Genomic DNA, 14,172 nt, shown 5'->3' on the forward strand with positions numbered 1-14,172 from the left:
ATAAGCCTCGTGAAGTTGTATGCTTTTCTTATTCTCTAAAATAAAACACTGCTGAGGGTTGGTCAGAGCGAAAGGTGCAACCAATGCATAAAAGACATATTTTGCACGAGCTTCACGGTTCAAAACTAACTCATTAATCCAAAAATATGAGAGCCCTATTTGGTCCGTGGTCTCAAGCATAACCCTCAATAAAAGCTAAGGGTTTGAAGGCAATGATGAGAAAGGGAGTGATGCACCTGTTCTACTTCGGAGAGAATATTTAAAAGGGAAAGTATTGGTGAATATATTTGTTTGTTCACAGGCTCTATAAATGTATATTTGACCCACATTTCCCGAAATAATTTAATTCAAAGTTCTAAAAGTTAAATTCATTTATTGAATTTTTATGATAATTAGTTCTGTAATTTGTGAGAGCTCGACCTCACTAATAAGTTTATTTTTATTGGTTAACATAGAGGTGGTGCATTGGAACTGTGCGGTTTCGTTCGCTGTGTGGTCACTGCTTACGAATGCACTCTGATTCGCAGACATGTCCCAGTTGCAAAACGAGCAAATACAACAATCCCCAACTACGCCTAATGGTTAATGTGTGTGGACATTCATTGTAAGAATTCATTTAATGGTCTATTTGGCTTTAAGGTGTGAAAATTGTGTTGAAGTTCTGTTTGTGAGAGGCTCTGGTCTGTGTGTTCAATGCAAGACTCCAATCCGGAAAACAAACTTTCGTTACCAGCTCTTTGAGGATCCAACAGTTCAGAAGGAAGTTGACATCCGAAAAAAGATTCTGGCTGAGTGAGTCTCAGCTGTGATTATTTATTCTTTTTAGGTTTAACAAACGGGAAGAAGATTTTGAGAATACAGAAGACTACGATAGGTACCTGGAAACGATTGAGGATATAAGTAAGCCTGTTGATATTATATGTCTTAAGTCTACAATCTCTCCAATGACGTGGATGTTGACAAAACGAAGAAATTTATTGAGCAGTACAAAAAGGACAACAAAGATATTATCAAGCGCAATAGGAAAAAACAGGTTAGTTTCTTTCAATTTTTCGTCAAAGTTTAATTTGTTCCCAAAGTGTACTTAGCTGTTTTCTCGAAATCTGTCTGCAAATAACTTCAGCGCTTCTTTAGGCTCCACAATTTTATATGCGTGTACGTTGGGATAAGTTCTCCTTGGAATATTTGAAAGCTCAATTTTTGCTTTCAAATTCGGCCATTACAAGCTTTTGTGCTTAAACAAATTCCACAAATTTAGCAATCACGGTTTGATTCTCACTGGCTTGCTGCTGTATGGTTTGGTTGTCCTTCTCGTGAGTTATGCCATGAATATTATTTTCGTCGTTTAAATGCTTTTTTTTCTAACTGATTTGAATATATTTTATGAGCTGCGAAACAGTTCGTACCTGATCTTGAGAATTTTCTCAAATTTGTTCATTGCCAAGTAGCGTTTTTTTTCCACATTGTGCATTTTGGATTCACCTAACTGGCTCAATTTTCATGCCACTTAAAACTAGTCCGCCCTTTTAATCCACCAGTCGAACTGCGCAGAGTTCTACGAACGCGAGTTGGAGCAGGAGCGAGTTCTTCGCGAGCGTCGCGCTGAGGCGCAGGCGGCAGACGAGGCGGCGGATCTTCAGCGTCGTAAACGCCTCCATGCTGGAAGAACTCTTCAGGGCTTCCTCTGTGGTGCAGCCGCTATCGCCCTGCCTGAGGATCCCCCACCAAAAGTCGATCCACACCCAAATCCTCCGCCACCTGATCATCCTATTCCTTCCGCTGTTCCGCCTTCCGCGATGCTTGAATCGAAGCATCGTTTTTTACCTCCACCGTCCGCTGCCCTCTCCCAACGTTCTGGGCCTCTCTCAGCCGCATCCCGTTGGTCAGGGGTTCCCTTCACTCCTGTCTCTGCCATGGTCGGCATCCCTCAACTTCTCCCTCCCCCTCCTTCCACTTCATCCTGGGCCACGTCAGTTGAACACCATAGCGTTGTCATTCCTCTTCCCTCCAACACTCGTAACGGGAGACAAACGGACACGGTTGTTCTCCCCCGCTCCCACACTGCAAAATCGTCTTCCTTATCCTCGTTGTCGTCCTCTGCAAAGACAACGGCGCAAGCTACTCGGGACTTAGAGGAGTGGTTAGAGCCCTATCACCCCGAGCTGTGTGGTCCACATCCGCCGTCACCGTCTAACGGCCCTCGATGGAACACCCTGGAGGCGGTGTATCTGGAAGCTGTGGTGGAGCCCACGACCAAGGAGGTGAATGGAACTACTGACGCTGAGGAGAGAGAAGATTCATTACGAGCTTCTGGCAATGATGAAGGGGATTTTGGTGAAGCTGGTGGTATGGAAGACGGCGAAGCGAGGCGCGGGCTGTCTCATGCCTTGCCGCGGGGTGCGTGCGGTATCTCACCGAGTGTCTACCTGACGCGTGCTCTCCAAGAAAGTCGCTGTGGTCTCTTTATCTGACGCTTAGATGTCGTACCACCTCAGTTGGAAGCATATATATATATATATGTTTGATGTAGAGGACTGTTGACTTTTGAGAAAACAACTGCATTTTTTTCCAGCTTGCTTGAATGCTTCTTGGATGGGGTGGGACTGCTGATTGGCCTTCTTCATGTTATTTAAGCTAATCGTTTGTTCTGCTCACATTTTCTAATCTACCTGTTTGGTCTCTTGAAACTTTTTATCTTTTGCAAAAAAATTGACTTTCATCGTGAATATTCAGATTTGTAGGGAATTCATGCAGTTATTCGCATCATCACAAAACTAGTAAACTACACCACTTTCTCAAAGCTCTCTGCCAATTTTTTCGTAGTTTGAAGATGGAGAGTTGGGGAAATCTTACCTACCTTCTGTGGTCCCGTTTTATTAAGAAAACTATTTACTATCCGCTTTCACGTATGACTGGTCTACTGCGCAATGGCTAATACATTGACAAGGTTATATAAGCAACTATTTCTTTAATTTCCAAGGTTCCTTCAATTCACCGTTTGCTGTTACAAATTCCAGGCTGCTTGCAACACGCTTTCAAGAAGTCGTTTTTATTCTCTCGAACACTCTCCACTTCTCATTCTCAATTTCGTGAATCTCTTTCAATCATGTCAGAAAAGACAGACTACACGCTGCCGCCTGCCTTGGATCTTAAACTCGACAAGAATGCCTTTAGAAAGACGGAGATTCTTTTTGCAATTGGGTTGCCCTTAGGTAAACAGTTCAAGAAGATCTTAGAAAAACTTCGTGAATACACCACTGGTTACTTAGCTCTGCCCAGATTCATGAATATCTAGTACGTTCGTGGTTGAAGTAATTCTCTCACTTGTATTATATAAGTAACAATTACTTTACTTATTCGCGAACAGTACTGACTCTAATGGAGTGAAGCGTAAATTAGTGCTAATACGAAGGATTGACGACTCCAAAGTGTGGGACCAACTTCGAAACCTCAATGTGGACATTCCATTGACTCCAAATGAAGATATCACCTACTTGGAATCACATCCAAGTGCTCTCCTTGTGGAGAATTGCTCACCAAGTGAGCGGACCGATGGGCAAACTTTGCCTTCTAAGCCTTGTGCGTTTCGCATGCCCTTGGAGTACGAAAATTACCCTCTTGATCGCGCCCTCAAAGTGGTGTTGCCATCAGACATGGAGGCCGTAACTGGATTTACGTTGATTGGTCATGTGGCACACTTTAATCTTAAACCGGCCGCCTTGCCCTATCGAAAGCTCATAGGTAAGAGCCATCTAAACGAGGTGCAGCAGTCAAATCATTACAGGTCAAATTGCTCTGGACAAACTGCCTCTGGTGCGAACTGTAGTAAACAAGGCGGCGAAAATAGACGCCGAATTTCGGACTTTCGCAGTGGATTTGATGGCTGGGGAGGAGAATTACCTGACTGAGGTGAAAGAAAATGGCGTTACTTATCATCTGGATTTCTCAAAGGTCTACTGGAATTCACGCCTTGGTAAATGGTTCTTAAAGAGTTCCTCACCTTTTTTAGGAACTGAACATTGCAGAATCATTGAGGAAATAAAGTGCATCGCGAAGACGTCGGATGCAACATCCGTGGTTGTTTTCGATGTATTTGCGGGTGTTGGGCCATTTTCCATACCTCTAGCTCGTACTGGCAGCTGTCAAGTCCTTGCCAACGACCTTAATCCTGACGCCTTTCATTTTCTTCAGGAAAATGTGCGTCGAAATAGCTCCAAAAGGCACCCGCTTACGACGAAACAAATCAAGTGCTTTAATTTGGATGGCAGAGACTTCATTCGACAGGTTGTTGTCTTTCTGTTTTGCATATTTTATCGTACTTGTCCAATTTCAGACGATGAAGTTTTTACTTCGACTCTGTCCTGTTGATTGGCTAATATTTGCTCTCCTCTGTTATTGACCGTTTCCTAACCAATAGGGCTGCTGGATTGTGAAGTCAGCTTTTTATGAGGAATTTCATTGGGATTGAAATAACTTTTTAATCATTTTGAGCCCTTTTTCAACTTGAAATTTTCTATTTCCTTTGCAGGTTATCCTTCCATATTACGAAACGGCCTCACAATCTGACTCGACCGAGTTCTTCATGCTCATGAATCTTCCGGGACTAGCTATTGAATTCCTGGACGTATTTAGAGACTTCAAAGCCGATTTCCCTACTAAACCCATCCACATTCGATGTTACTGTTTTGTTCGTCACAGTCTCGAAAACGACACTTCAAAAAGTATGAAACAGACGGAGGCAGATACGGACACTCGTAAAAGAGTCTGCGAGGCTTTGGGTGTTGAATTTGATGCAATCTCTGTGGATGATCAACATGAAAACTCTTCTGGTACCTATTTAACTGGGTGGAAGGTCCGGTTTGTACGAAACACGGCGCCGCTTAGGGACATGTACTGTCTACAGTTCGATCTCCATCTCTGTGCGTCCCATGCTTCTGCTAAGCGACCGAGAAATGAATAGCAGACCTGTCCGCCCTTCTTTGCACCTCTGGATTTTTTGGTAGAGTAGGTGGTGGGTATTGCTTGTTAGCTACGATTTCAATTTTTTAGTGAGAGTCAGCACCATTTCTCTCTCGCTTTGCTTACCCTATGCTTGCTACTCTTTTGGAGAATTGCTGCTCGCCTTCATGACACAGCGCTCCATTATCGCCCTATTTTGGGCAAAAAGGATGCCGTTTATTAGCCGACCTCAAAAAAGGGTCCACATTTTCACTTTTAATCGGTTGGTAATTGAGTAACAGCAGCAATTAGTGTCAGAGGCAATCAAGATGGAAATCAATTAGTGAGAGACAGGAGAGGTGAGCAAAACCCTTAAAGCGGGATGATTAAGGAGACAGGTTTACGTGTTTGTGTGTGCGTGACTCTTTGTGTCTCCAGTCAAATTAGGCTTGATTAATTGAAGTGCTCGTCACAAAGCTACGCGAGGGAATTAGATTAGGCATCAACTAGAGCTGGATCCACCCGTCCTCCCTTCTGTCTCCTCAGTCGAAAAAAATGTGAGGGATCTGCAAGTTCTCATGAAAAGTTGCGCAACTGGTGGCGGCAAGAGTGGCCACTACATTTGGTCCTTCTTTTGGGCAAATTTGATAGACGTCTATGGGAACGAATGGTAGCAAATCAGTTTGATGGGAAATAGCACGAATAAGGTGGACTTAGCAAAGACAAGCAAAAGTGTTTAGTAAGGACTGGAACAGGCTAGCTCGACCCCTATTGGGCGATCCTGCAATGGCGGAGTTAGCTTCAATTCAGCATTGCCTAAAAAGTGGAACGGAGCTTTCGTTGAATATTTCCTATAAGTCTGCAGAGAATAGAAATCGGTGCGGAGTGTTTACCATTTGGCTGGAACAGCACCTGTTGCAGCAAAGGCAGAAGCATGGTCCCGTAAGTCTAAATTTTAGAAAGCCGGGAAGATAGACCAAAATAAAAATAAGTAGTATGTCGTCAGATGTCAAAAGATGATTGGGCGATGTCATAACCACAGATCTTCTGGTTGATGACACTCCTTTATCTCTGTGACAATATTAAACGCACATCCGATTGAAGGCCAAGCATTTTACACTTAGTGCAAATAAGTAGTCTCACTTGTGGCAGGTGAACCGACGAGGGATTTGGGTAGCCCCGGGAGAAAGGAACCTTTTAGCCACGTAGACTTCTCCGGATGACGATCTTTTGATAAAATAAAAGAATGACATTCATAGTTTGACGATTCGACTGGTCAACAGTACATCAAGTGTAAATGACAAGACCGCAACCTACGAAGAACTGCTCGAACTGCTCGAAGAGCTGGAGGACCGACTCCTCTTCTTCGATTTCTTACTGGGGTCGATTACTTAAAAATAAGCAAAAAACTATTGAACGAATGGATTCTTCTTTGGATGACAAGTGGAGCTGATCAGTACTGTGAGCTTTGAAGCTGTCAACAAATGCCAAGAATGATAAGTTTGAAAGAAATAAGCTGTATTTCAAATTACTAGGAGTACCGGTTTCCCCTGACCAGATAAGCGTTAAAAATAATTCTTCGTGAAATAAGTGCATCTGCAGAAGAGCTGTCACTAATAGCTCCATGTTTTAACTGCAAAGCTAAATATTCCCAAGAGGTCCCCGTGGTAATACCAAAATTCCTCGTTCACTATGCCACAGCTCTCACTAGCAAAATATACTACCTTAAATTCAAAGACATTTCGCACAAAAGTGAAGTCTGCCATACCGGCCAAAAATCTGAATAAATTCTGAGATTAAAGGTCATCTACTTCGTTTGAATAGACAATTATTGAAGGAAAATTCCGAAAGTTGAAAAAGAGTTTCAGCTTACGGACATAGAAGTCGTCTCCATCGCTCAGGTCTTCTGGTCCGAGAACTTTCAGATACTTGTGATCACTTGTCTCAATGATTAGGTCGCCTGAGTGAAAAAAAAATGACAAAGGGGCATTGAAAATTACTGAACATTTCTAAAAAAAGGTAATCAGGTACAAATGCACTCGCCATACCGTCTTGGATCTCGCTCCTGGACTTGATTGGAGAGACGCGATAGGTGCACTGTAATAATTTAAAGTTTACTTCCCAATTTTTTAAATTCAAAATTATTTGGAATCCTGAGTCGTAACAGCTTATTTCTCATTAATGCTAACGAAAGCGGAAATTCGACAAGGCCAATTAACTTCAACCTTTAAGGATATAGATACACGAAGTACAGAAGTGATTCGTTCCCTCCTATTTGAAACTCAAGAGTATCCTCTTATTTTCACATCATTATACCATGACGTGACAAACCATGTGCATGAAATTCGTAGGATAAACAAGGTAATATGATTATCAAACCAGTTTTTCTTCTTTGCATAAGGACATTACGGAATTAGGACTTACGCTAGACTTGATTGGTGACTTTAGCCTGCGGCGATGACTAGCCGATGGCTAAAATTTTTAAGTGATTAAGCGTTCAACCCATTTACTCAAGGTCACCGAATAACAAATAAGTAGCGGGGCGCATCCTACCGATCGTCTTTTGGATGGCGAGGCAGTTCTTAGCGGAGAGACCTTAAAAAAAGAGATGCAAGGTTAAGTAGTTTAATTTAGCATGGGGAATTTCATCGAGATGCTCTAATTATGCGACAAAATTTTCACAAAAAAATAAATATTTGCAAACATTTTACTTGATATTGCATCACATTTGGGTTGCGTAAAGAGAGACGCTATTTGGTTTGTATAAGATAAATGGTACTTAATCTCCTAGAATGAGATTAATTTAGTACTATCTATACACTAAATTTATTTTGCGTTCGTGATCTCATTGATAATGGATATTTTTCCTAAAAATTTTCAACTCATTAAAGTATACAATGCAATATTTTGTAACTCTAAAATTAATTAATTCAGCGGATAGTTTACAATGGGGTTAAACCGCACAAACTCACTGAAAAGAAAACAATAAAATCAGACAAATTACGACAACAAGTAACTGCGTTAAGTGCTGGACAAAATGTTTGAAATAAAAGGACTAGACGCCACTAATAACCTTAACAAAAAAAGGCCGGGAAGTATTCTAAAATGTTAATGTGGGTTAACCGCACGAAGATATTGACACACCAATGCGACTTACAACCGTGATTGCTGGGAAGCAGCGCTTTAATAAACAAAACGAACGGATAAATCTGCACTTGAATACCGCTTTAGTTCTGGATTTTTTGTATCAAGATGGTGTAAATGTAGAATGGTGGCCAGATTTTCGATGCTCGCTTAGTGATTTTGCATTGTTTGCGGTTATTTCTTTGTATGGTTACAAACGGAGATTGGCCTTGTTATGCCACGCTCGTAGGTGTCTTTAGGTTTAAATGGCGAAAATCCCTTGTCGACTATTCATTTTCTTGTTACTTGTTGTGATTGTTCAAATTGTTAGCAATTAGCACCAAGATTATTCAAATCAAAATTAGCGAAAACAAAAGAGCTAAGGCGGTGTTTTGTTTGAATGAGTATTGGCTTGAAATTCTTTAATAAATAAGTGGTGGAGCAGAGCCAGTTTGTAAGTGGATTTTCCTTATCAGGTTGCAGTAATCACGATAGTATAACTTACAAATTGCGAAGCTGGGTGACAACACTTCAAAGGAATAATCAAAACATCATTAGATGGCAATTAATGCATAGCAGTAGTCAGCACTAGAGATCCAGACCTATGCGCGATGACGTTATCTGATCAACTACTAGTGCCAAATTGTTTTAAACACATAGAGGGAACTTTACGCAACTCCTTATGCCATTTGTCGAGCAAATTGCCCTGATTTTGACAGCGAAGTCATGCGTACACACAAATACTAATTAAGAAGTAATTTCCCGACAAAGTGACATTGGGGAATTATTACTAAAATCCGTGTATGTGGCGCAATAAGTGAATTAGTGATATCTCTTTCTCTGCCGGTTTTTTTTTCTTCATCTCTATATGAGTACCTCTGTGTGTGCGTATATGCCGAACATATCAAATTTAATTAATAAAGTTAGGAAATCATTTCCGTAACAAGAGGCTAAAATTTCGAAACTCAAGGCTACAAAGTTACAAACCGGGTGACTTACGAAGCAGATTGGTGAGGGAACCTTAATCAAACGAGTGGGTGAAGCCTAAAAGGTTATATCAGATTGGATAGTCAAAAAGAACCAACTATCTGTCCTCGTGTCAATTCAAGGTCTTAAACATACCTGTCTTGTTGTGGGAGAGTGCCGATGTGGAGATGTCTTTAGGGGTGAAAAGGAAAAAAAGACGATTTTTATTTAAGCATTTCCCGAAACACATAACATTCCCGTTCTAACATGAAATCTGACTTTGCTTTGCTCGAATTAGTCGTGGGGAAAAAATCATTCAAACTTTCTCTACCACGGGAAGTGGAGAAATAGAATCTGAAGAAGGCATTTGGTTACAAAATTTAAGTTCTTCAGAGGTGAGTCGATTGGTCAAAAAACAACGAAAAATGACTTCCACACGGGCCCTCTTCCTTCAACCCATCAGGAAATACATTTAAGCAAAAGTACGCACTTGAGGGGAATGAGAACAGCAATGGTGAGCTCCATGACCATACTTTCTTTGCAGTATCTTCATGAAGGCCCTAAAATCAAAAGCAGGTGATAAGATGACACGCCTTCGAGCAGAGTCGATGAAAATTGACATAGTATCGTCTCACCCGTTTGCCCAGATCTCGCCTTCACCCAAGTAGGCATAGGGTTTGCCCTCAGACTCATCTGAGTAGCCCTCGGAAACGTATTGATGCCTGGCTTTTTGAACTTTCGTGGTTTTTTGGGATTTGCGCGATACGTGTTGCCTTGGGCATTAAAATTGGAAAAAAAGGAAATATATGCAAAAACCTGGCTTAATAAACCGTGTAATTACTTTAGTGCTCTGTAGGCAAATACTTCCATGTTTGTGCTTTTAATAGAGAAAAAAACTTTTGCAGTTAAGATGACACGTGGTTCTTGACAAAAAACAATTTTAGATAAATAGCTAAATACACTAATAGCTACTTGATAAGATCCCTCAAGTCGAATTAGCCCAAGGCCTGGAAGCCTCGGTACAGAGGGTTGAAGTGGCGATAACACACAAGGATTTTGAAAAACTTTTAGAAAATATTTTTGCATGAAATATGGAAAAATAACAGCATGACTGACAAAGTAAAACCATATTTCAGGCATTCAGTTGTTCGTGTAAATGTACAGACAGTGGTAACTGTAAAATCTAGGAGCGTGGGTCACGTTTACATTGTCTTCGGATTGCTAAGAATATACCAAAAAAAATTGCAAAACTAGTAGAATGGGCTAGCAAATAGGTATGAAAGATGATAACGCTGTTGTACACAAGTATTGACATCGTCGCTATTTATTTTTTCCTAAAAACGAGTTTACGTAGTATGATTTTGTATTTGTGAGAAAAATTCTGAAAGTAGTTTGCCAAATACTTTTGTATTATGCACACAATACATATTTTGCTATTTTTCACATTTTCTAAAAAAGATGTGGAAAATTATCTCGCTTGACTTTGCCATGCATATTACACAGTGAAAGTGGATAAAAAGCTGTGGAATTAAAATTCAAAAGCACTTTCAAACACCCGAATTTGCAAGGGAAGCGTTGTTTTTCAGGGCCGTCTTTGAACGTTTTTATCCACCAATTGCGTAGAAATATATCTCTTTTGCTGTTAATGATACAAAAACATGACAAAATCAGACAATGTGGTTAGGTGAAAGATCAACGGATGAATAAAGGTGGATTGAAAGGTCAGCATGAAGAGGTTGGAGCACCCGGACCTACCGATACTCAGGCTCCGTACCGATGCAGCATGGGCACCTGCGTTGGCTGAACATGCTCTAGAGGTAGACTGAGTGATTTCCAAAATTGGGGTGCCACCCTGATAAATCACGGGCGTTGATATACTTAATTTCGGGAGCCAACCAATCAAATTTCGTGGCTTGGAGCACCTAATGCCTAATTACACTCATGCAGGCACACACGCATGGGTGTGGAGCAACCACCCTTGCAGGCACACGCACACGCCAGTGGAGAGGGGATCTGGGATGAATGTCAAGTGGTATGTTCTCTCTTAAACACATGGGCATGAACTATAATGTGAGTGAGATCACCTAACTGTGAGAATTATGGGAGGTTTGTCAACTCTCTGTGTTAGTAAACCTGACATACCAAGGACGAGGAAAAATAATGGTGTTCGTAGTGTGCATCTTCCAGACAAAATCTGTAACTCCTGGGTTGGTTTGGTTCAACAGGAGTATCATCGTTATGATAGTGATCAATGGCACCTACATTTTTCCTTCATCTATCTCTCAAAATAGTCCAGTCGATGCGGAATATGATCTATTTACCATATCAGTACCTTAAATTCAGCCAAGTTTATCTCTTTATTTAACGTGACTCACATTTTCAAGCAGCCTTGTTGATTAAAAATGGGTTGCATTCGGCGAGGGTGTCTTTTTGATACGTAGTTCTGGATTTTTAAATAAATTAATGGTAATTTGAATATCCGGCTCCAATCGAATTTATGGGAAAAAATTGTCCTAAATATGAAGAGACTTAAACAGTAATTTTGCCTTCATTTACAAACCTACTGGGGATCGCAATTTTTTGATTTACAAGCATAAATTGTGCGGTTGCCAAAAAGCTGCTGCTTTTGATGAGAGTCGGGTACAATCAAAAAGCTTCCTTGAAAGCGTTTTCTTCCTGTGAAAACCTCTTTGAAAGACTTTGTTACCGGAGATGTGAACCGGTGAACTTTATCACCTTCTATTTCCTTCCAACGAGATTTATAGTTGGCAAATTCAACTTATGTAAGACATTTCATCTCCATGCGTAAATGAAATGTTCTAGCAACCCCTTTTTTATATTTCACTGACCAACTCTTTGGCCCTTTTCACAAACGATGATGCGACCAACGAATACCAGGAAAGGGTGATGTCCATCACTTGGGGAACTATTGTGATGGGACTATGGGGTGTGAGAACGAGAACGAAGATGAAGGTCTACCAAATCGTTGTTTCCATATTTCTTTAAAATATTAGAAGATTTTGCTTTAATATTATTTTATCAGTTGTCGATAATCCTGCGTCACAACCGACACAATGAAGTACAATTCCTCAGTCAAAACATCTAGTGTTCCTGACTGCGCATATCATGTCAGTTTTTCTTGGCAAAAAATCCCCCCAGAGTCTTATTTTTTGTGTCTCACTGCTAGCATACCAAAATGGCTACCGTGAAACAGGCCTTTTCCCAGGCTGAATTTTGAGGGATTTCACGCGAAACCGAGCTCCGTGAGACTGCTGAATGGTAATTGACTACGTCGGCGCTGAGGCTTTTTTTTCGTTTTCTACTTCGCTGCAAAACTAGCAATTAAACTACTACTCAACAAGGAGAAAATACTTCATTCTGCAGTGGCATTGCGTTCATCTTACGATAACTTATTTACAGGTAAATACCAATTCCCATCTATCCCTAAGGGCAGGTAGCCGGAGAAATGCGAGTTTAATGGGATCACTTCTAATGGGCCCTTGAGGAAATCATTTTCAGTCTTTATGATAATGTTGTCACCCAAGCAATTGTGATATAAATGTGAAAATATGAATACTTGTTAAAAATAAATATTTGTGATTCAAATCCTGCCTCCCAGTCTGTACGAAAGCTATTTACTTAAAATATGAATGGGGTAAACGAAGGACGTGCGTTTTCTGTTTATCTCGTGAATAAGCAATTTCTAGGGCTTTCTTGGAAGCAGAATCTGGAAACAATTTGAATAAAATTAGGAAAAACAAATTATAGTAAATAAGTAGTCCTCGCTAAGCCCTATAGAAGGACAGATTTTTGCGTACTACTCTAGTCACTACTTGTTATGCCTTCCTAAAGAATGACCATTTCAGGTTAAAATTTGGAGATTACACCGAAAATCGTATCTGATCATGTGAGGCAAGCAGTCATAACCGCGGAAATCTGCTTATGCTTTTAAGAGGCAATCTAATGCCAAGTAACATTCAAGGGCACTTTGAAGAATGGCAAATGCCCTGGAAAAATAATGCCGACCAAACAGAGCATTTGAAATTCACTTACCATTTCTGACGCATTGTGCCGCATTAGGCGGCCTACACCACTGAAGCACCCACGCGCCTGATGTACTTGAGCGCGGAAAAATAGTGAGAAAATGTACAACAATTCGCCAATTAATGATCTTGCAAACCGATTTAAGTTACTGCTCAAGGAATGTGGAATTTTCAGAAGGCACGCACCATAATCTAATCCCGTCATCATTTCTTAACAGGGAAGGCGCTCAGGTACGTACGTGAAATTCATAAGTGTAAATTACCCTTTTTTTAAAGTACGTTTGAACTAAGCAACCAATGAGCGACCAGAATAACTTGCATAAATAACAGTTAGATTTGGCGCGGAGGGGCTCAGTAGCAAATCTTGAGTATCAAAACCAAGGCAAATGCATAAAGTTATAAAAAAGCACCCATGTAAAATTTGAGAAAAATAATTAATCGGCGATTGAAGTAAGATAGATTTCAAGGGGTTTATGGCTGCGATACAACCTCTACGTTTTTATAGATGTTCAGGGGAATTGTATAACTTATCGGAGTACTAATGGAGTTACCCATTATATTTAACGATAAAAATATGCTGATAAATCATTAGGATGGCTGGTCATAATAAACATATATTCAGAATTTTCTATACGCAGGCAGATTGGTGGGCTTTGCCAACCGTCATCACATTCACATTATTTTGCCGTACAAGTAAATGTGGGGAATAAAAATTGAATGATTTCTCTTTGCACTTGACATTTTGACACCATAATATGAAACATCGGTACACACAACCGGCCTGTATGTAGAGTCAACACAGTAAGCTTCCCAAATATCCCATTTTTAATGCCGGTTGTTTTGACCTCAGGTACGTGGCCAAAGAGTCGTGTCTACTGCCCATAAAATTGGTGGGCGTTAACAGTAACTTACATCCATGCTTGTACGCTGTTATCACATTCGAAAAGCCCTAGTTTAAGTAGACCAAAATTTTGCATTTTAAATATTGAAAAGAATTTTTTAGTTACCTGGTCCACTTTATTCTATTCATAGTTTCACCGTAAATGGAACAGTTTTTCGTTGAGTTAATTAGGCAAACTTTTTGAGGGCCCCAAGCCTTTGT

The 14,172-nt window shown here is 40.5% G+C and overlaps 3 protein-coding genes across 3 annotated transcripts; 2 read left to right on the plus strand and 1 right to left on the minus strand. All coding sequences in view use genetic code 11, as the record gives it.

The window, feature by feature from the left end:
* Positions 1–509: 509 nt before the first annotated feature.
* EGR_07680 (CDK-activating kinase assembly factor MAT1) lies at positions 510–2,471 on the plus strand (the record flags this gene model as incomplete). The annotated part of the gene is made up of 5 exons (XM_024496929.1): positions 510–604; positions 640–792; positions 827–900; positions 930–1,033; positions 1,539–2,471. 5 exons carry the CDS (start codon positions 510–512, stop codon positions 2,469–2,471), a joined length of 1,359 nt encoding a protein of 452 aa, XP_024348634.1.
* A 635-nt stretch (positions 2,472–3,106) lies between these two features.
* Positions 3,107–4,960, plus strand: EGR_07681 (tRNA (guanine-N(1)-)-methyltransferase; the record flags this gene model as incomplete). Its single annotated transcript, XM_024496930.1, has 4 exons — positions 3,107–3,294; positions 3,368–3,741; positions 3,785–4,284; positions 4,529–4,960. 4 exons carry the CDS (start codon positions 3,107–3,109, stop codon positions 4,958–4,960), a joined length of 1,494 nt encoding a protein of 497 aa, XP_024348635.1.
* Positions 4,961–5,674: 714 nt separating this feature from the next.
* On the minus strand, positions 5,675–10,835 carry EGR_07682 (hypothetical protein; the record flags this gene model as incomplete). Its single annotated transcript, XM_024496931.1, has 13 exons — positions 5,675–5,754; positions 5,851–5,886; positions 6,082–6,165; positions 6,256–6,315; positions 6,812–6,898; positions 6,987–7,035; positions 7,363–7,410; positions 7,492–7,533; positions 9,061–9,105; positions 9,184–9,219; positions 9,518–9,587; positions 9,663–9,800; positions 10,783–10,835. 13 exons carry the CDS (start codon positions 10,833–10,835, stop codon positions 5,675–5,677), a joined length of 828 nt encoding a protein of 275 aa, XP_024348636.1.
* Positions 10,836–14,172: the final 3,337 nt, after the last annotated feature.

The sequence above is a fragment of the Echinococcus granulosus genome (genome assembly GCF_000524195.1).
Source record: "Echinococcus granulosus chromosome Unknown EG_S00084, whole genome shotgun sequence".
In the NCBI taxonomy this organism is placed as follows: domain Eukaryota; kingdom Metazoa; phylum Platyhelminthes; class Cestoda; order Cyclophyllidea; family Taeniidae; genus Echinococcus; species Echinococcus granulosus.